At 38.5% G+C, this 21515-nt stretch overlaps 1 protein-coding gene across 1 annotated transcript in view; it reads right to left on the bottom strand.

The window, feature by feature from the left end:
- The window catches only part of LOC150081591 (calcium-activated potassium channel slowpoke-like), a 409705-nt gene that overhangs the window by 117668 nt on the left and 270522 nt on the right, over positions 1 to 21515 (bottom strand). The window contains exons 8-9 of the mRNA XM_090380557.1: positions 7821 to 7931; positions 176 to 281 (exon numbers count right to left, since the gene is read on the bottom strand). Coding sequence (XP_090236683.1) covers positions 176 to 281; positions 7821 to 7931 — 217 coding nt within the window. The remainder of the gene's footprint in view (positions 1 to 175; positions 282 to 7820; positions 7932 to 21515) is intronic.

Here is a 21515-nt window from a genome sequence, read left to right as displayed (position 1 = left end):
TCACATATTATTTACAAACACGATATACAACCAGCCATAATTACATGTGACAGGATGCTTTTGACTTGGATGGTTATAATTATTAATAATTATTAAAGGAAAGAAAAAATAAAACTCACACGCAGTTCGCTGAATAAGTTTTTAACTTGTGTAGTGAAGTGTTCTTCATTCTTACCTTTACCCGCTGTAGGTCAATGGGACTCATCACTGTACCTTGGAAAAACTCCACAGTGGTAAAATGCCTTTTAATCAACCCTTCCAGCTCCAAATCGGGTGGTTTTCTGAAAGAAAGTGAAAAATTTGAAGAAAGTAAAAAAAAATGCGAAGCATTCTTTTATTTATTGTGTCGTGGTAGTGTGTGAAGTTTGTAGGAAGGAATACCCTGAAATGAATACCAAAATATATTTATATATTTTGGAAAAAATAATAGTAATGCATGTGCAAAAGTTAAAAAAGTCACAGCTTTTCTATTTTTTAAACAAAATGTATACTTATTAAAATGGAGAAACATATCTTACTTATAAATAAATTTTCACATGCATTTCTAGGGAATGTACGTGAAATTGGCATATAAGGCCCATAGCATTCAAATTTCACATGCCTTCTAGAAAGCTTAAATGATATTTTTCATTTTTATTCATGGTAGGCAAAAATGTATCTGTTAGATCTTCTGTACAGCTCTGTACTATAAGGAAAGAAGATGCCATCTGGATGATTATCAACAGTTGAGAGCTTTTGAAAGGATGGGGGATGAGCCAATCAATCATGTGGAAGTTACCGGATTATTCGACGTTCCAGAAGTTGGCTGAAGGCTATTGAAGCAGTTGAAGGCTATTGTTACATAGTGATTCTCCCAGACATCACCTGTATCTTACTTATAAATAAATTTTCGCATGCATTTCTAGGGAATGTACGTGAAATTGGCATATAAGGCCCATAGCATTCAAATCACAGCAATGGTGAAAGCCGTTCATATTTCGAATGCATTATCCTATTAATTATAATGCATTCAAAAATATCTGTATGTTAGCGTCATTAGAGCTCTTATCGGTCCGCAGGTCAAACTCGCAGGTTTGAAAGAGCCATTTGAGTTACTGTAACCAAATCCCACAAGAGATCCTGTTTATCGTGGAGTGGCGTTCACGGCATTTGGTACACTGGAATCAGTTCTGTTCTCTGATTAGTTACTATTCAACCTGAATAGTGATTCTTCACAGTATTACATTTGGAGTGTTGCTCGATATCAGCCCTCCAACATAGGAAAATGACAGTTTTGGTTGTTGGGAAATAATGATGTGGGGAGGCATTACCATTAATGGTCGTGCACTCGTCCACGCGTTCGAGGCCAGAGCACACTGTTCGATTATACAGAGACAACATATTACTAAGAACTTCAGGCTATTCCGGGTCATAATTAATCCAAAGTTAATTTTTATGGGAAATACGCACTTCTCGATAGAGATCATTTAGTTGATTTCGAGAAAGCGAAGATGTACAGAGAATAGAATAGCCTGCCATATTACCACACCTGAACTAGACGAAAAGAGACCCAGAGAGCATTGAGGTAGCACAGAGACTGAACCGAAACTAGGAGTGGGTAAAGCGGGGTAACTTTTCTGGCTGCAACTTTTGAGAGGGGAATGCAGGTGCAAACCTAGCACACAGAAATTAGTATGAATTTGGATGGGGAAAGGTGCATTTCTAGAGATTTTCCCGGAGCAAATAAACTTGGAAGTGATTTTTTTAGTTTAAGCAGTGATACTCGTACATTTGCTTAGTTGATCATCATGATTTCACGCCCTTAACCTTCAATAACAATTTAATAGCATGATAAGTTGGAAAAGCACATATTTCCTTTAGATGCTTTGGAGAGGCAATTTACAAGCTAAAATCTACTTTCAGAGAAAGTGAAATTAACTTGCCTCCTGATTAACCTTGTTGATAGCATGAGGACTCCCTGTGAAAGTTGTATCGCAGGGAGAGGTGATCATACTGTCTTATAATCCTTGTGTAACCTTTTATTTGTTTCAAGAAACTCATGATTTTTATGAGTTCGTGATTTTATGATAGGCAGTTATTCTTTTATAGTGAGTTTATGATCTGTTAATTCATAGAGTCCCGCACAAAAATTTTATTGAAATGTCTTTAACTTTTGCACGTGAGTATATATACGAGGGTATATAAAAAAGGTTCCTTATGCCCTCTCGAGTAGCACATCATCATCTCCCCCCACGCACACAGGGTTGAAAAAGCCCTGAGTTCAAATTCCTTCGACGACGGAAGAAATTTTTATGGATACATTTTTCACAATATGGCTGAAGTTAGTCGGTCTCAGGCGAGGGTAGTATGGTTTTTTCTCCTCCAATAAACTGGGCTTTTACATCCAGCAAATCGACAACAGAACATGCGCAGTTTACAGACAATATGTACGGCGCAGTATGGTCCAAGTCTCTTATGCGCTTGAAACGCTACAACAAGGGTGTGTACAGATGGCTGGATTTGCAATTTATTTAGGCACTTGTCCTAGCGGATAATCAAGTTTTTTGTATTATTACGATAGCAAGTCGTGTTCTGCTGCCTAAGCGATATTTTCACTGTCTGTCGAATGCCCTCGTTGGATGTTGGCTTCGAAGATTTTTAACCTGCCGAACAGACGGAAGGTAGAGAGGGAAAGTTCGACTGTATGTTGTTAAGTGCCTAGTAGCAGTTCTAAGTTTTTAGGACATCTTAGGTTTGGTGAGACTTAAGGGACTGTGCATTGCTGATTTCTACCAAATTGCTGCCTTTAGCTTCAAGATTTTTTTTTCTTTTTGATACGCCTTCGTATACGAGAGAGAGTTATTCGGTCAGTTCTTAAGGATATAGGCATTAATAAATCAATTAAGGAAAAAGACAATGGACAGTGTCGCATAAGACATTTAATAATATTTACGTTCTAGTTAAATTTGCATTGCATTGCGGTTGTTTCGTGTGCTTATAATTCGCCATGATGATATTCATACAAACATGCTTGCTTGTAATGTGATTTGCACCCTTTGTATAGGGAGAGCTAAGAGTCAGGGTGCACTTTTAATTTCAGTTCTGTAGAAAAATATTAATTATGACAGATACATTATAATAGAAACAAAACTTTAGACTTCAAAACTTTTTAGACCAAACTTTTGGACTTAAATGGTATCCTTTAGCCTCAATGTATATGAAAGTATCCTTTTTTTGACACATCAGATTTGGCGAATCCTTCACTTGCCATGGCCTTAGGTTATCTTTGGAACTCGTAATAAAAAAAAAATTGCGGAGGGGGATAAGTCTCCTGACCTCGGGAGCTACTGATTAGGGTTATTAGTCTCGATCCTCTTGTTTGATAATTTTTAATTTAAGAATTTTCTAATTTCGAGGGAATGATGCAGGCGCATCATCCTGCATGACAAAGAGGTCTTTTCTTTCGATATTTAGGATAAGCGAAATTCTTGTAACGTTGATAGATAGTTTCCTGAAGTAACATTTACGTTTAAAAATGGCCTAACACTTCTTTTGGAGCAAATTCCGACCCAAACAACATCTGAACAATTTAATTCTTTTTCACTGAATACATTTGCATCAGATCACAAGATTCATGGGGAAAATTTTTTTTATTATTTTCGTACTTCTCGTGAAACTCTTTCTCAGTTTTAATATTCTATGAATTATTTTTCATGGACAGGTTTCCAGTGCGTCTGAATATTATGGAAGATGAAAAAACATGTATTTAATTCATCTTTTAAACATTTTAAAACATTTAATACAAAAAATAAATGTTTTACGGTACCAGTTCTGTCATTTAATGTAAAAACCTATCAGATGCTCACATAAAACAAGCATTAATGTACAGGGGTCCTTGGTTGGGGATTTGGCCAATTGCCAAAGGAAGTTGAAATATAGCGAATTATCTTAAGTCATGTTTGGCATTAACAATTCCTCGTAGCAATGTGTTCAGCCAGGTTTAAAAAAAGCCAGTTAGATAATGGACACTGTGTACATTCAGTGTATGTACTTTGTAATGTTTATTTAAAGAAGTGAAAACACTTCGTTTCTGTACATCTGCCATATTGTCCATTCATTCCTGCAATCATCGCATGGCAACGAACATAACATTCACTGCTTCAGCTACAATATACAGTATATGAGTATCCTATATGATATGCACGAAAAAAGAAATAATTATTGTTCTGATTTTAATGAAATTTGGAAAGGTTCGACAGATCGTTCTAAGAGGGCCAAACATAAATCCATTCACTGACAGTCAAGTTATTACGTGCGGACGGACGGACAAAAAAATAATAGTCGCTGGATTTTTTATTGATCCGATTTTAAAGACAATTTGGCTCGACAGTTTTTTCTAAAAGAGCCAATTATAAAGTTTCATGAAAATCTATCCTTTAGGCGTCGAGTTATTACTTGCTAACTGACGGACGTTGTTGTAGGGATTTTAGGCGCATCAGCGACTAAAACCATATTGCGCCTTACATATCATGTGTGTGTGTGTGAGAAGATATCGTCTAAATTGCGTTGTTTGGTCGATTTGCCTGTTTGCTGAAAGAAAAATCCGAGTTTCCGGGAAAAGAAAACCATGTTACCCTCGCCTGAGACCGACTAACTCAGCCACGTTGTGAAAAAGACCGACAAGAATTCCTCGCGTTATTGACGCGATTTGAATTCAGATCTTTTCCACTCGGTGCGGGAGGACGATGATTATATCATCCGTGCTACCGGCTAGGGCTTTGGACGGACATGGTTGAAGACAGTAGGCGCCTTACACACGTATTCTAATGCGACTTAAAAATGCACTTCCGCAGATCTCAAAAAAAAAAAAAAAAAATGCACTTTCACAGATCCCAAAAAAATGCACTAAAATGCACTTTCACATCTGTGAAACGCATTTCTAAAGACTCATCTGTGATGATACGGTTGCAGACACTGACTCCTTCAGGAATGTTAAGTCAAGGGTTTCATTGTAACAATGGCTCTGCTGTCTATACTTACCAGTCAAGAGCATTTCTAAAGACTCATCACAGATTCAGCAGAGCCATTGTTATAATGAAAACCTTGACTTCACATTCCTGAAGGAGTCAGTGTCTGCAACAGTATCTTTATAATCAGTCGATGTCTAACGAACAGTTCAAACAGAAATCCACAGATAGAAAAATTCTAGGTAAGGTAATTTTTGAAAACTAATGTACTGATAAACATCCTATGGATGTATTTTTGTATATAAAATGCTTGCGTTATTAGGGAAATTTAATTTCAAGTTAAAAGTGTGGATTTTAAAAAAAAATCACCTGCTTTATAATATTATAAGAATTGCTGGGATATAATTTAACTCAGAAGTTGAAATGGAGTACATTTTGCTCCCTCAAAAGATGTTAAATACTTAAAGCTTTGTGTTATGTTCAGCTTAGAGACAAATAGCAATTTTTGTCCAACTTAAGAGGCAAACAGTAGCGCAGGCAGAACCGTTATCCACGGTTGTTGCACGTTGTTAATACCTTTTTAAAATTGTATCTATCATCACCTGAACAGGCAAATCTGTATATTTAAAAATCTGATGCACCGTCAGTACAGATATTTCGAAGCTTAATGGCTTCTCATCAATCCGCCGGATGACGAGAATCCAGCAGCTTTTCATACAGTTCGCTTCTATTAGCGAACGCATGCGAATTGTGTTAATAATGTAATTTGTCTAAGTGACCAGCTAAGTGGTATATGGAAGCAACTGATCTGCTTTAACCGAAATATGCCTGTCGTCCCGTTTTGCGAATAAGCATCCGTTTTCTTCTAGTTTTTCCCAGATATATTGCTTTAATCGTGTATATATCGTGCATAGCTCTGAAGCTGATTAAAATCACGAAGCTGTAGTTCCATATTCCACATTTTGTCTCTAAGATGTCTAATTTAATTAGCAATCATTTCAAAAAGTCTATTGTGGGCACGATAGAACCTTATCAAGGATGTCAATTGAATATGTCCCTTGAAAAAATTTTAATAATAATAATAAAATTTTTTATTCATAGAAATGTACAGGGGCACGATTCCCACTAGAGGCAACCAGAGGAATCTAATAATTAACCGGACACATTGCATTAAGTACATACAAAACTACGAAGTACATACATAGAAACTGTTAATACCTCGTTTTCATCAACATAAGTTAACATAACCAGATTTGAATTAAAGCTAATTTACAATTTGAGCTAATTTGTGATTACAGGGCTTATATTGTGTTATATAGTTATTGTATATAACATGATACAACACATTGAGACAATCTGGAAATCTTTCACTGGGAGTTATTACTAGTTCCGCTGACAATTGCAGGAATGTTGACGGCACGTGAATATGGATTTGCGCTTTTCTCCTCTGTAGGCCGAATCTCTAGACCACAGATCCAAATCAATTTTGGCGAAGTTCAACGCGCCGATGATGCTATTGGGAAAGGGTCACATGAAGGTCGACAGCTTTTGCAGGTTAGAACAGAGCACTGGATGGTTTCTGAGGGCTCTACCCTGGATTTTCCAGCCAACGATTTCCCAGATGTTGATGAAGTCGAGAACAGCGGAGCACAGATGTGAGCTTCCTCGCATATGCCAAGTGCTGGGCTGAGGTGTATCTGCGATTTATGCAGAGTTGTGATTTTGATGTTGTATTGGATAGGTGAGCTAAATTGTTGGCCCACTTTAGGACCCAGAGTTCTAGACCTCAGAGCGTCTTCAGACTGGACATAGGAGCAGCGGACCAAACTTCAATACCATAACTGATGATAGAATTAAAGTAGTGAAGGAGAAATTTTCTGACTGTTTCCTTGTTTTTCGCTCTACAGAGATCGAGTTTCATATCCCAGAAAGCCCGTAATGCTGTAGAATAGAATGCAGTTGCTGGATTTGTTCCTTATAAGTTAGGTTTTCGTTCATTATCACCCCTAAGAATTTTAGGGAATGAGTGGCGACGAGAACATGCCCCGCAATGGAGGGCTGCAGAGAGGCTGCTGGATTAAAGGTCTGCTTGTGCTCTAGGTGAGATGATATATTTCGATTTTTCAGGGTTTAGTTTAAGCCCAAAATAGGCGGTGTATTCTTAGAAAGAGGACAGATATTTGTTGAGGATAACAGACTTTGATAATTCCTTTTCCTCGTCTAGTGAGGTGTTAGCAGGACCTAAGAGCTAACATACAATATCGTCGGCGTAGGCCGTAAACGCAAGTATCTCATTCCTTAGCGGAATAAATATCGCTGAAAATAGCCGTGCTTTAAATTAGCATAGCTGAAAATAGCAGAGATTATGCCCTATTTGGAGATATAGTATTTCTGAGTATTCGCTTATTTCTTTAAGTATTCGCTGAATACTTAAAGCATTCAATATGAATAGGTATAGTTGAAGTATTCGCCACCAGGTGCCTCTGGCGAAAGAAATTTGGCGTATAATCGATACCTTTTTAAAATACTGTATTCAGTTTTTCAAACCTCATCATCATAATGATTTACTGTTTTAATATTGCAAATGCTGCTTTTTTATTTGCTGATTTTGTTTTGTATCTTTTATGAAAATCTTTTATAAATTTATATCGTAAAGACGAAGGCGTACTGAAAAACATAACTACAAAAATAAGCTTAAAATAGATATAAATTACTTTTAAAGTGTATTTTCAGTATGAGTAGCAGTGAGAGTTTCAAACAAAAAGTTTATTTTAAGAAGTGAAATTGTGCTGCTTACGAAAAAACAGGATTTAACTTTTGCACTGAATTCCTTACATATACATCAAGCAATACGAGTATGATATTACTACCTACCTGTGTAAAAAGATAACTTCTACATCCACATCTTCTCTATCTTCGTGTAAGAAATCCTTTAAGAAATATGACACTGAATCGTAGGTGATATGGCCACACACTACAATATGTCTGCAAAGAAATAGGTGCTCATAAAAAGTGACTTTTCTAAAATAAAATCTGGTGAATCGGAAATAAGATGATTTGGTCACAGATACAGGTCGTTTAAGAAAAAAACCTCATGGCAGATTTTGAACATAAATATCGAGCTTCCTATTGAAGACTTTTTAATTTATTTATCAGTCTAAAGAAAGTGTTAGTTTTAAATATATATAGTAATCATAAAAAGTTTCGGAGTTGCAGGTTCTGAAGCTTCAGTATTACAAGAAAGATTATGGCGCCTCCGTAGCCAGGTGGGCAGCAGCAGTGCGTAGCACACGCTTCTTGATTAGACCGGGGTTCGAGCCCGTGATCCCACCAAATACGGAGGATGCAAAAAGTTCAGAGAATGACCACCGCATACCCCGGAGCAATATGGCCTTAGTTGCTAATGCTCCTAGCAAAAAAAAAAAAAAAAAAAAAACCAACCAAACAAGTGAGATTATGCCCAGATTTGAAGATACAGTATTTTTGAATGCATTCGCTGAATACTTACAGTCGATATGAAAAGCTATAGTTGAAGTATTCGCCACCAGGTGCCTCTGGCGAAAGAAATTCTGGAATAAACGATTTGGTGGAATATAAAGTTGAACTAGATGACCGAACTGATCTAGAGTTCTATACAGGGTGTCTCAAAAATACTGGTACAAACGTTTAGGGGAGGTAGGTAACATCTAAAGGAATGTGAATTGCATAGGAACCCATAACCGGAAACGTCACCGTAAGTCTGTACACGGCGCTGTTCATCAGTTCGCGAGAGGGAAAATTTGTGGTTTACTCATTCAAGCAGTAGTCGCCGCACGAAGAGCGTGCATCGATATACGAACTGTGAGCTGGCAGACATGCACCTAGTGTATGGATTAGCAGAGGGCCTACATGGTGTGCGCCCCCATGCGGCACAACATAGCTTCGCAATAAATGTGTGGGCAGGTATGGTCGGTGACTGCTTAGTCGGCCCATACCTCTTACCATCCCGGATGAACTCCGCTAAATATCGGATCCTCTTGAACAAGTTCTACCAGGGTTAGAACTTGACGATGTTCCAGCAAATGTGAGACGCAACATTTGGTTTCAACATGACTGGGCGCCTGCCCATTATGGAAGGTGTGTTCTTGACCATTTGAACAGGCGTTTTGGGCGTCGATGGATTGGCCGTGGTGGACCCGTTGCCTGGCCCCCACGCTCACCTGATTTAAGGAGCCTTGATTTCCTTCTGTGGGGGACCCTCAAATCTATCGTGTATGCATCGCCTGTGGAGACGGAAATGGATCTCGTGGCTAGACTCGTCTGCGCTGCTGCTACTGTCAAAGAAACTCCAGGTGTGTTCGACCGTGTCCGCCAATCCATGCTGCGTCGGTGTCACGCATGCATCGCGTCTCATGGTGGAACCTTCGAGCATCTGTTTCAACATCATGAAATGCATTCATCTCGTACTCCATTTTTAATATTATGTCAAATAAATGTTTGCCACTAATTATTGTCTTGTGTGATTTCTGCTTCTTGTACCTCTGCTACTACTATCCCGTGACGTTTCTGGTTATGGGTTCCTACGCGATTCACATTCCTTTAGATGTTATCTACCTCCCCTAAACGCTTGTACCAATATTTTTGAGACACCCTGTATAAAATGGAAAGTATCTTTAGAGAGTTTTGAAATATTTTGGAGTGTAGGATATAAATGTGTCCCTTCTAAAAGGAAGTTAGTTTAGAAAGCCATAAATTCAGTCTCCTAAAGCATAAATTCTCAACCTACCACCCTCGGTCCACTCATTAAGAAATAGAATATTGCATGATTAACTGATTAGTTATTTGTAGTTGTCTTTTCCTGAAAGAATGATAAACTGCAAATTTCGGAAAACTTAATTAAACTAGCAAATTTAATTTTACTTCTCGGTAAAACACTATTTTAAAGGTTCCTTCTTTCAGGATACTTCAAAAAAGATATGGGCAATATCACCTTTTTTAAAAGGAGCTCATAGCCAAGTTATTTGCTTCAAATTGATAAGTAGGATGTTGTGAGTATTAATGATAAACTAACGATTGTTTATTTCGTTTATTCAGTTTTCATTATATTTCTGTTCTTCCGTCATAAAAAATTCAGTGAAAAAGTAAAAAAGCAAAGTGCTTGTCACTTTTTATGTTAATTAGAAGGAAAAGATTTTTGTTTTGATTTGTTTTGTAATAGTAATTCATTTGTCTTTCAAATTTAAGTTATTTCTGTAATAGGTGCACCGCTTTAGATTCATGCGTTAAAGTGAAATATTTCGCAATATTTCACTTTAATAGGATCTTAAAGGCCTATTTTCTTGAAATGTCCTTCAATCTTACTTTCATTTGCCATATTTTATTTGTCTAATACATGCTAGACAGAAATTGACAAAGAAAAGGCATTTCTATTTTAACATTTAAAAAAGAAAATTGTCATCTTACTAATAATAAGTGCCGACTTAACTATCGAGTTAAATAGGCTAGCCAAGATGTCCAGCATTTTGGGCATCTTCATTTTTGTATTTGTTGTTTTTATGTATAATGTATAATTTATATTTACTTTTAAAATAATATATTTAACATTATTTAGTAAAATATGTATTGCACCGACTATAAGAGGGGCGCATCAAGCTATTAGTCGAGGGTGTTCAAATTTCTTAACGTTTTGCTAACAATGGCTTTTTATTGAGAACTACTGATAGAAATTCAACTACTGCAGTTATAACGTACAAGTTAACGTACAATGTTCCCAGTTTCAGGCCTTATAGCCCTAGAATTTTACGATCATTGACCATATACTGTAGCGATAACATTATAAACATTTTCATATTACCAGCGGTAGTTCCTGCATCCACATGTATCATATCTGTAAATTGCGGGTGCTTTCTGCTTGGTTTGGTTTTTTGCTGGACCAAAAAATACCATGGGAGTGCTCGCTGGAGACCGACTAACTTGGCCATGGCGTGTAAAAAATCGTAGTAACTCCTCGTGTCATTGTCAAAAATTCTAATCCAGGCTATACGATGTGAGAGGTTAGTGGTTATAACCACTGTGACTCGCTTCGACATGTTAATACATGCCAAATTAATCATCTGTGTTTTCCGCTGTTTTATGTGGCAACACTGGGATCATTGTTGGACCCATTGTTGTCAGCAGCCAGACTACTGGCCAGGTCGCGACACTTATTGTATATTAAATACATTTTGTTATATGAGAGAGTCAGTAAGTCACAAACCAACAGCTCCATAAATACTAAATGAACGATTATGAGCTTTAGCAATAGGGGGCACAACACTCTGCGGTGATATGAAGAGCCTGTTTTTTTTTTGTTTTTTTTTTGCATTCGAGTAAGTTAACGGTTACTCTTGGGCTGTCAATGGCGTTCTTGTAGTGTATTTTCAAAAGCCTGAAGATACCTTGAATGCTGTCTAGTATTGCACGCTTCTGAAGAAAACGTAATATATCAAATGATCCGGCGCATTAAGATTTCCTTATTCATGTGCCAATAAACACCAAGACAACCAATCAACACTTCTAAAAGAAACTTAAGAGGCGTCATTGAAGAAAAAGAGCTTGAGCTGTTGAGACGTGGAGCACTACTGTTGTATGACAAGGCAAAGGCCGCATACAGGTATTCAACCCAAGAAACCGTTAATAAATTTGGAGTGGGAACTTCTTGGTCATCTACCCTACAGACCTGACCATGCCCGCGTTGGTTTCCGTTTGTTTGATCCATTTAAACATCAGCTTAGTGGCAAACGTTTTACTGGCAATGTAGGGGTTTAAAATTATGTTCTCAACTGGTTATGACAGCAGCTGTCATAATATTTTACGCAGTGGGTTTTAGAGTTTGAAAAAAAAAAAAGGGATAGAACAAATGTATAAATGCTTTTGGCCAGTTAAATCGAAAAACATAAATACTACATTGAAGTCTGTTTCGTACTTCTTTTTTTCTCTGACTTTTTGACTTAATGACTCCCCCTTTTTACTGGATGTATAATTTGTCACATACAAAAAATTGCCAACGTAATTTGATTTTGAGAGATTCCCTTTGCCGGTCCGTCCCAGTTAGCACATATTTCCATTTTTCTTTGCGGTCCTTGTTACACATTTGGCCATTTAATGTAGCCCAGTTTCCCTAACAACCTTGGTGAATATTTTCTAGATCATCTTGAATCACGATGAATTTGCTGCACCCCTAAGAATAGATTGTGGACGAAGAGATAACTAGACACACGGCGCAGATAGAAATGTGTTTGTATACTAGTATTTTTGTTTCGAATATACACTGTGCTGCCACTTTATTAGGTAAACCTACCTAGTAGCGTGTTGAGCCTTCTTTAGCCTTCAAAACAGCCTGAATTCGTCTAGGCATGGATTGAACAAGATGCTGAAAACGTTATGCAGGAATGGAGTACCATGCAGACATGAGTGTGTCACGCAGTTCCTTGAGATTCGAAGATGTAGGCCTGCAGCGAACAGCGCTTTACAGCTCATCCCAAAAATGTTCAGTAGGATTGAGATCCAGGGACTGAACGGGTCACTGCAGCAAAGAAAAGTCATTGTCATGTTCCTGGAACCATTCCATGTGATTCGGGCTTTGTGCACCGGTGCATTATCCTGCTGGAAGTTTGTTTGGTTTTTTTTTAGGAACATTAGCAACTAAGGGGAATGACCACCGCATATTTCTCCGGGGATATGCGGTGGTCATTCCCTGACCTTTCCGCATCCTCCGTATTTGGTGGTCACGGGCTCGAACCCCAGTCTAATCAAGAAGCGTGTGCTACGCACTGCTGCCCCTGCCCACCTGGTTACGGAGGTGCCACCTGCTGGAAGTAACCATCTGACTGAGGATAAACTGTCAACATGAACGGATGCACTTGGTCAGCAACGATGTTTAGGTACGATGTGGCATTCAGACGTGGATCTATGGGTATCAATGGACCCAACGTGTGCGAAGAAAACATTCCCCACACCATAACACTGTCCCCACCATCTTGCACAGTAGTCGTCAGACATGACAGGTCCATGGATTCATGTTGTTTTCGCCAAATTCTGAGCCGTCCATCAACATGATGCACCAGTAACTTCGACTCGTCAGACCACGCAAGTGTTTTCCAATCCTCGATAGTCCAGTGCTGGTGTTGCTCTGCCCACAGGAGGCGTGCTCTCTTGTTCATTGATAACAAAGGTACGTGATGTGGCCGTTGGCTGTTGTAGCCCATTCGCGACAAAGTGCGACTAGTGATCCGTTGCGATATTTTGTTCTGCGTACCAAGGTTGTATTCTGATGTGATGTGCGACATTGTGGCGCGTCTGTTTGCTTGCACAATTCTAGCCATCCTCCTCTGACCTCTCTCATCAACAAGCGATTTTCTTCCACAGGAGTGCCGTTGAGAGGATGTTTTCTGTTCGTTGCACCATTCTCGATACATCCTTGAAACTGTGGTGCGTGAAAAGTTCAGGAGAACTGCCGTTTCAGAGATGCTTTTTCCAGCACGTCTTGCACCTACTACCATGCCACGTTCGAAGTCCGTTAGATCATTCCTTTTCCCCATTCTTACTACGGTTTGTACGCTTAACTGATACTAGAAAGGTGTTCTGCTGCATTTATATCCACACTTATGTAGGACAAACCATTTGTGTGCACAGCAGGGGTGTACCTAATACAGTGGCAACACAGTGTATATGGTTATCGTATAATTCAAAATTTTTAAATGTAATTATTGACATTTATGGAATGTAACAAAGCAAATATAACTCCCAAGATGTGTTTTTGTTATTTAGCACTTATGATTCGATATTTTGCTAAAAATAAACAAGATGACGAAACCTCCTGAGAGGCTATTGTTCAATTTTCATCCTTTAATGTTTGCCACATCATGCTCAGCGGTTTCTCTATTGTATACACTTTATTTCCAAAAGTAACTGAACCTACATGTTTCAAAGAACCTTTTTTTAATACAGTATTTAATAATGTGTCAGCCCACCTTTGTCCTGAATTACACCGTTCAGGAAACACAAGTTACTGGTGTAATATTCAAACAGTCTAGTGTAATATAAGCAACGGGAAAATCAAAATGAAAATAGGAGCATGTTATAGGATAAATGACTGTCATTAGTATAACTATCAGCTATACAGATAAATGGAGTGGGTCTCTGCAGATATTGATTGGAATTCATGGGTTGGTGGCTCGTTCAGTAGCAGAACATTTCTGGACGTGCTAGATGATTCGTTTCTATACCAACATGTTAAAGAAAACATTCCTAATGTGATTATGAAAATGGTTCATCCTGTAATCAGAATCTTCAACTAAAGGCGGCAGTGTATTTCTGTGGGATTATCTAAAAATATAACTATCGAGAGTAAAGGGAAGAGATTTCGCTTTTGAAGGTGATTATAATGGGCTCAGATATTTTTTAAACTCTTTTCTGTGGTATCAAAATATGCTTTTAAAAATGAAATGCTAAATAGAAAGTGCTGAGGAAGTTAATTGTAGAGGCTGCTAAGCTTTTTATAACGAGTAAGGGTATTGTTCAAGGTATAGACTAAAGTGAATTGTCAGGTGAACATATGAATATTGTGGAGAGAAAGAAAATTCATGGGAGACGATTTTAAATTGTCAGGGAATAGAGAAGGTCACAGCAGGAGTGGGTAGAGGGGCATATGCCCCCTTAGCCAAAAATTTTAAATTAAAGAAAAAGAACGCAGGAGGCGTTAAAAAAACAAAAAAACAAAACAGAAAAAACCCTCAAAGGCCTGGTCGCCATGCCCTCCCTGCAACTGGTCGCCACGCCCACCTTGTGATGGTACCTGGATACGCCACTGGGTCACAGTAAGTATAAATTAGTCTGTCATCAAGTTATTTAGGAATTAGATTCTGAGAGAGAGAGAGAGAGAGAGAGAGAAGAACACAGGAAGGAAGCAAATTTCCCACTGGAAATTTGCTTCCTTCATCGAGAAAAATATGTCGACTAGATAGATCTTGGAACTCTGATTCTAAATTTGTTTTTCGGTTTTCCTCCAGCATGCCTATTTTATGATAAGACCGATTACATAAGCATGAAGGTTATATATTATTCAGACAATCTAAAAATATAATAATAATAATTATTATTGATTACACATTCATATTTATGAAATTGTTTGAGTACATCAATATCCTTGAAATTTAATTTAATTACAATTTAATTGTTTGATTATAAATTGTTTCAGATAAAGTCTGATTAATTACAGAAAATCATTTATCGTCATGCCTGGGAAGTGTAAAAATCACCCTGACATATTCTGCTATGTGCTCGTTTCTTTTCGATTTAAATCATATCGGCGTATAGTCGCGACAGATATTCTGAAAATTTACCAGTTGGCTGTTTTGTTGGTCAGCGTTTCCCAACCTTTTTTTCAGATATAGACTACTTTTATATTTAAAGTGGAAACTATGGACCAACTGCTTTTATATTTGAAGTAGAGACGAAGACCATGGATAACAAAAATATTCACTATGCACGTAGATTCAGGGTGGGGGACAAAACAATAGAATCACCTGATATGAAATTAGTAGTTTTTAATGACCATATGACGTATTTGTGAACATGAAATGACGAATTTTTCGTTTTGTTTTTTCGCAGGTGATACTGTGAAGGAAAGACGATAAAGGCTGATGTTTATTTAGAGGTGATGTAAAAAGGTACATGAAGAAAATGACCGACCTGTTTGAATTCCAAAGGAGTCAAATTATTGGTGCAGGTTTAGCAGGGGTATCGGGGAATAAAACTGCTGAATCGTTTAATGCATCCATGGCAACTGTATCGAAAGTCTGCGTTCAAGTATGAAAGAACAAAATCTGATAGGACGAATTTTGGCAGAAAATCGAAGCTGACTGAAAGAGACTGCCGGATACTGAAAACCATTGTAGCTCGAAAACATAAAACTGCCGCCTCAAAAATAACTGCAGAATTTAATGCAGTCTCAGCAATCCAGTTTGTAGCTGAGGAGTTTGGCAAGAACTTCATAAAGCTGAAATTTACTTATCCTGTTTCTAGCATTACCATCTGAAACGAGTGGCCTGGCAATAGCAGGAGAGCAATAGTATGTATTAGTATGTATAAGAAGCACAAAAACTGGAGTTTTTGCACTTCTGGACACTGGATGATTGGAAACATGTCGTGTTTTTAGAAGAATCATCATTCATACTTCATTTAACATCAGGGGAAGATTACGTTTGGCAAATGCCAAAGGAACTGCATCATCCTGATGTTTTGTGCCCACCGTGAAACGTGGAGGCGGATCAACAATGGTTTGAGCAGCAGAACCTTGGTATTCTTTAGGTTCTGTCATCACCTAAACGGGCGAATTACTGTCACTGATTGCCACCTTGATGTTCTGAATAATCAGGTTCATCCCATGGTGCTAACATTGTTTTCCACAAATGATGCCTAGTTTCAAGATTATAATGCTCCAATACACACACCACCAGATGCATACAATCTTGGTTTGAGGTCTGAGCATCTCCTGTGGCCAGCACAGTCACTAGACATAAACGCAATTGAACCACTGTGGGCATATTTGGAGAAAGGTGAGTGAGGCGCAGATTTCCTCTACCTTCGTCACTCAAGGAACTTGAAATGTTCCACCATATTCCTTCATGAAGTCCAATATTCCTTTAAAGACAATTCAAGATTAATTTGAATCTATTCCACGTAGAGTACAAGCTGTTTTAAAAGCAAAGGGTGGCACAAAACTATATACAGGGTGTTTCAGTTAAACGTTTCAGAACTTCTAAGAGGGGTAGGGTACATCCTGACAACTCGAAATCATATAGCAATGTGGGGTCGGAAATGCTTTCCTGAAGCGGTGTTGTACACAGAAGCACCATAAAAAGAAAAGAGACCGTAAGTGAGAAATCGTTTTAATAATACATGAAAAGAAGCAAAAGGTACATGGATTAAAGTAAGTGTTCGAAGTTTCTTCCACGGGCTACAATGCACGCCTCACATCTCCGACGCATGGACATCCGAACATTCTGGAATACTCCAGGCGAATTTCGAATTTCTTCGGCAGCTACTGCGATTCTTGCAACCAGCTCCTCAGCATTGTCAACAGGGGTGTCATAAACTAGCGATTTCATATGACCCCAGAAATAAAAATCAAGACATGATAGGTCGGGTGACCGAGCAGGCCAACGCACGGGACCACCACGTCCGATCCACTGTTGACCAAATGTGACATCCAGGTAGTTACGAACATCTCCGCTATAATGGGCAGGGGCTCCATCGTGTTGGAACCACATTGTCTGTTGCGTCGATGCAGAAATCTGTTCATCTCTCAAAAGTTGTGGCAATACTTGCTGCAGAAAGATCAAGTAGATAGGTCCGGTTAGACGACACGGTAACAGGTAAGGTCCGATGAGGTGATCTCCCATAATACCGGCCCATACATTGACCGAAAATCGAATCTGTGCTGCACGACGTCGTATTGCATGCGGGTTCTCGACCGCCCAGATATGGTCGTTATGCGTGTTGAAAATTCCTTCCCTTGTGAAGGATGCCTCATCGGAAAACAACACTTCAGCAGGAAAAAGGGGATTTGTAGCACATTTTCCAAGGTACCACTGTGCGAAAGCAATACGAGGTTGAAGAAACTTCGAACACTTATTTTAATCCATGTACCTTTTGCTTCTTTTCATGTATTATTAAAACGATTTCTCACTTACGGTCTCTTTTCTTTTTATGGTGCTTCTGTGTACAACACCGCTTCAGGAAAGCATTTCCGACCCCACATTGCTATATGATTTCGAGTTGTCAGGATGTACCCTACCCCTCTTAGAAGTTCTGAAACGTTTAACTGAAACACCCTGTATATTAGTGAATAACTGTAACTCTTATCGCAGGTGTTTCCATTATTTTATTCGCCCCCTTTATATTATAACTATTTTTTTTTCATTCTTTTGGAATGACTTTACGTGGTGATTATCCATGGATTAATTTTGAAATAAACCAATCTTTTACCATGTGAGTAATACAGAATTTGCTTATTAATTAATGCTCTAATTCCTTACAAAGGTGACTTTCAAGATCCTGAAACGTCACCTTTGTAATAAATTTAGGAATTCGATCAAAGCATTTAATTAATAAACTGACTTTCATGTATTAACCACATGGTGAAAGAGTGGTTCATTTCAAAATTAAACTATTTTTTAAATACAGTGATATGTACACCCATACTTAACAAATGTAGTATATGCGTTATTTTAGGAATACCTATATTTCCCATCACTGTTAATGAGATTTAGATGCCTACCACAATAAAGCTCTGTCTTATTGTTAAGTTCCCCGGACCTTAACAATAAGATCTTATTGTTAAGGTCCGGGGAAATCCATCAAGGGAATGGATGATGAAATGGATGATGGTCTAATCGTAGCACACGCTCCTTGATTAGACCGGGGTTCGAGCCTGTGACCACCAAATACGGAGGATGTGGAAGGTCAGGGAATGACCACCTCATATCCTCGGAGCAATATGGCCTTAGTTGCTAATGCTCCTAAAAACCAAATAACAACAACAGTAATAATGATAAATGGCTGGAAGTCAAGAGAAGAATAAATTTTGGATGGATAGCATTCAGAAAATATAGTCACATACTGAGGAGCGTTATCCCAATTTGTCTGAAACGTAAAATAATGAACCAATGTATACTCCTCACCATGACTTATGAAAGTGAAACTTGGGCACTCTCCAAAAAAATGGAAGAGAAGCTGAAAACTACACAGCGAAGAATGGAATGAATTATATTATGAATAATACTTGGATAAGAAGAGAAACACATGGATTAGGCAGCAAACTTAAGTAAAGGACATTCTTATCAAAACTAAAGAACTGAAATGAACTTTGGCAGGACACATAGCTCGAAGACATGATGACACATGGACTAAGAAAATAACAGAATGGTACCCAAGAGGAGCTAAAAGAAAACCTTGGAGACAACAATGGAGCTGATCAGGTGAAATTCAAATGTTCGTGGGCAGTAAATGTATGGCCATTGCACAAAACAGAAGGAACTCTAAAGTTGCTGGAGAGGCCTTCATTCTGCAGTGGATTGAAAATGGCTGATGATGACTGTAAAAGGGTTCAGTGAATTGAAGACTGATGGTATCTTAACTCTGCCTCAGACGACACGCACAGTGACATAAATTGAAAAAGGGTGGTTGTGCATTCAAATGTCCTTGCACGTGATTGTTGGAATAAACTTCCATTAAGAGGAATGGATGATGAAATGGATAAAAAGCTGATGCTGTAAAAGCTTTGCTTCCTTGCATAATTTTGCCAGAAAATGATACTGATGTTGATGATCTTTGTGTTGCATCTAATTGATGCTGCAAAAGTAGTAGTAGAGGCATGTGATGCAAGAAAGCAAGCATATGAGCTTATGTAGTATCACCCAAAAAAAAAAATAATAATAATTTCCCACATCCATTCCCTCTAAAAGTTTAACCAGTCCCTCCTTGAATTTATTTAAGCTATCAACTTCCACAACGACAGATGGACGTTTGTTCCAGCAATCAACTACCCGCTGGCTAAAGGCAAATTTCCGCACATCTATTCTACAACTGTCTTTCCTCAATTTGAATTTATGCCCCTTTACATTCGTAATCTGAGCAAGCGGTAGAATCCCATTAAAAGTGAGCCTTCTCAATCTATTCAAGGCCCTATACACCTCAATCAGATCACCTCGTAGGTGCCTAGTCTCGAGACGCTACAATTTGTAGGACTTAAAGCCTTTCTTGGTAACAGGACCCCATCTTTCCCTCGCCAATCCTGATGCCCTTCTCTGTACTTGCTCAAGCAACTCTACATCCTTCCTAAAATGAAGCCTCCAGACCTGTACGCAGTACTCAAAGCATGGCCTGACCATTGCCTTATACAAAGGGATAACACCTCCTTCTCCCTACTAGCAAAATTCCTGAATATCATTGACAATTCCCCATGAGCTGCTCTTGCACAGCCATCCCTTTTCAAGGTCTTTTTCATTTTCTACCACCCTAAGTGTAGTACAACACAGTTGGTACTTTTTTCTGGGATTTCTTCTGCCCATATGCAGTCCTTTGCATTTGTCAATGTTAAACTTCAGTTGCCACTTCTTAACCCATCTGCCCAACTTCTCAAGGTCCTGTTGCAGCAGCATACTGTCATTGTTGATATTAACAACCCTGCCAGCCTTTTTATAATCTGTATACTTGGACATTAAGCCTGACATACCTTCACCAATATCATTGATAAATATACAAAACAACAGTGGGCCCAACACCGAATCCTGGGCGATTCCTTTAATGAAATTAGTCCACGAAGAGCAACGTCCATTGATTACCATTCTCTGTCCTCTTCCATTCAACCACCTTTTTATCCATTGTAGCAACTTGCCCTTACTTTCATACTGCTCCAGTTTGTACAATAGTCTCCAGTTTGTGTAACAGTATCAAAAGCTTTCCCGAAATCCAAGTATATGATATCAAAATTATTTTTTGTGTCCAGTTCCTTTGTAACCACATCATAGTATCCAATCACATTTGTCATTCAAGACTTTCCCTTAACAAACCCATGCTGTGTCTGAATTATTACTGCAGTATTGTATACATGATCCTGCAATGTTTTTTTAACCAGTGATTCCGTTATTTTCCCTGGAACAGAAGTTAAACTTACTGGTCTGTAATTACTCGTGTCATCCCTTGATCCCCCCCTTGTGAATTGGGGATACATTTGTACATCCATCTCCAGTCCGTGGGGACTTCCCCTGAGTCCAAGGATGCTTTTCTTAGCATCCTCTGCAAAAGATGTCTCGTAATCTGCCTTCGCTTGCCTAACCTCCTTTGGGACTTGATTACAGACTAGCTTATATCTACCATAGGTTCTGTGTCTCCTGATAATTTATATGTATCTCATGCATTTTTCTTATATGCCACGAGTCTTATTAGTTCATCTGACATCCATTTAATTCTAAACCTTGAACAGTATTTCTTAATCGGTATGAAAAGCCTAGTAGCTTTAATATGGTAGGTCGTGCGATTCAGGTCTTAAAAATGTCACATTTGCAGACGAATCATAATTCAACTTTTTTCAACATCAGGAAAGTTTACGTTTGGCGAATGTTAAAGAAACCGCATTATTCTAACTGTCGTGTGCCAACCGTCAAACATGGAGGAGGAGGATCTACAGTGGTTTGGGCAACAATATCTTGGTATTCTTTAGCTCTTGTCATCACTCTAAACGGTCGAATTACTGTCACTGATTATCTTTTTGTTTGAAACATGAAATTGTTTTCCACAAACCGTGTCATGTTTCAAGATGATAATGCTCCAATACACATAGCCAGACACGTCCAATCTTGGTTTGAGGAGCACGAATCTGAGGCTAAGCATCTCCTATGGCCAGCACATTACTAGACTTAAACTCTCGATATTGAGCCACTATGGGTATATTTGTAGAGGTGAATGAGATGCAGATTTCCTCCACCTTCATTACTCAAGGAGCTTGACACATTCCTCCATGAAGAATGATCCAGTGTTCCTCTTATG

Source organism: Mastigoproctus giganteus, chromosome 8 (assembly GCF_048544385.1).
Source record: "Mastigoproctus giganteus isolate SK-2022 chromosome 8, ASM4854438v1, whole genome shotgun sequence".
Lineage (NCBI taxonomy): Eukaryota > Metazoa > Arthropoda > Arachnida > Uropygi > Thelyphonidae > Mastigoproctus > Mastigoproctus giganteus.
The sequence above is the reverse complement of the archived record's forward strand: the minus strand, read 5'-3'. Positions and strand labels throughout refer to the sequence as shown.